We start from the raw sequence: 1,839 nt of genomic DNA on the forward strand, positions 1-1,839 counted from the left end.
TTGAAAGTATGGAAACCTCGCTGTGGCATTCTAACCCATTGACTGGCCCAATCTAGTCAGCCTTCTTCTGACCCAGAGGCTTACTTAATTCATGGCAGACCTGATCGTAACATGTGGAGTATTTCCAGGAAACTACGTACAAAAATGAAAACTCTAAGTCTAATAGGCTTCCTAGTCGTGCTCGTTCCGGGCGATTCCCACTCCTCGACCGAGCTTGAGGAGAGCGGGACCTTGATTACGGTCGAGGACACGGAGATCGCTTCTGTGGAGGATATCCACCACCAAAACTCGCGTTGCGCTTGCAAATGCCCGGATGTGCAGACCTTTCAAAGCCAATTCAGTCGCCAGTTTCTCCCGCCCCAAGGCCATGAAGTCCGTCGCTCCGTGTACATCAATTCCAGTGTGGATCCCCATCAATGCGATTGCGAACATGTGGTGCTGGTCCTGTTGAGCCTCAGTCAATTGGAGGCCGATGCCTTTTGTCCGCGTTGTAAATGCAACTTCGAGATCCGAAATTTAGGCATGATCAAGGTGGTGGTGATTCTCGTCATCTGGATCATTATGATCCTCTTGATCTACATGGCCTTTCTCTTGTGTCTGGAGCCACTCTTGAGTCAGAAATTGCCGGGGATCAATTATCGGGAACATCACAACGCCCCGGAGACAGAGGATGAAGATATAGACATGGGCGAGCATCTGGCCCATGGCACGCCCATGCGCGCCTATCGATCCTCGGTCATCAATCGAATGGAGAACCAACAATCCAGGTGGAAGAAGCAAGTTGAGGAACAAAGGCGGAACATCTATGATCGCCACTCCATGTTGAATTGATATGTGAAGATGCTTATAGATTGATTTAAGAAACACGTCAGAAATGTAGCCATTCATCAGTGAATGGGGCCCTTGAAAGAGTTGATCAAGTTAGACCATCATAAGATTGGATTCAGTTGTCGTCAGATGAACTGCCATTGTAACGAACGTTGTGAACAGCAAATATTCCTACGGATAAGTGTTCTCTAGAGCACCGTCGGAGAGATGAATATGTCAGGAACATGTGACATTCCATTTGATATGTGATATTTACCTTAATTGCTTCTTGGACATCGGTGTATCTTGATCATAACAATTGTTAGATGTTGATCAATCCTGCGTCGTGATCACACAACTTTTTGAGCATTTATTTTAACTTGCGAAAAGAAAAAAAGAATAAGATGAACCCGACTTAAAAAGTGAAAAGCGTGGATAAAACATAATTTTTTTTCTGTTCTTTTGCTTAGAAGACATCGATTTATCGATAACTTCGTCAAAATTACATTCCCCTCCCCTCCCAAACTCATGCTATACTTGGGAAAGGTTGTCATCTATTCAAATTTCCTGCGTTAGCGGCAGAAATAGAATCAGAGAGGAAGCAACGTCAAGAGAGTGCCTTGCAAGCAAGAAAGCCAAGCGGGCCACCTCTTAGAATACACGGGTGGCTTAACTGAGTACTGCACAAATGTAGTTTTACTTTTTCAATGGCCTATGACGTTACTGGTGGAATGTTTGAAGCCCATTAGTCAGCCTCAATAAGTAACCCTGATTTTTTCTTTTTTTTGCAACCAGGGTTGCTTTTTGCTCAACTTTGAGATTTTGCGTTACGTTGGAATAGGCTGGTATTTGTCATGGTTCCCATACGTTTCCCCCAACGTAATCTCCGGTTCCCATACCTTTCCCCCAACGTAATCTCCGCTTGTGGATTTCCGCCCGGTGATCTCCGCCATAGTGAACTCCGCCAACGGCAATCTCCGCCACCATCAAATTCCCCCACGGTGAACTCCGCCACAGTGAACTCCTCCAATG

General features: G+C 45.6%; 1 protein-coding gene across 1 annotated transcript; it reads left to right on the forward strand.

Annotated features, from left to right (window-relative positions):
* The first annotated feature begins 73 nt into the window (after positions 1 to 73).
* Positions 74 to 843, forward strand: LOC131884599 (proton-transporting V-type ATPase complex assembly regulator TMEM9-like). The gene has a single exon (XM_059232429.1). The coding sequence runs from the start codon at positions 112 to 114 to the stop codon at positions 829 to 831; it is 720 nt and encodes a 239-aa protein (XP_059088412.1). The 5' UTR covers positions 74 to 111; the 3' UTR covers positions 832 to 843.
* The last annotated feature ends 996 nt before the right edge of the window (positions 844 to 1,839 follow it).

The sequence above is a fragment of the Tigriopus californicus genome, chromosome 8 (genome assembly GCF_007210705.1).
Source record: "Tigriopus californicus strain San Diego chromosome 8, Tcal_SD_v2.1, whole genome shotgun sequence".
Taxonomy (NCBI): Eukaryota; Metazoa; Arthropoda; class Copepoda; order Harpacticoida; family Harpacticidae; genus Tigriopus; species Tigriopus californicus.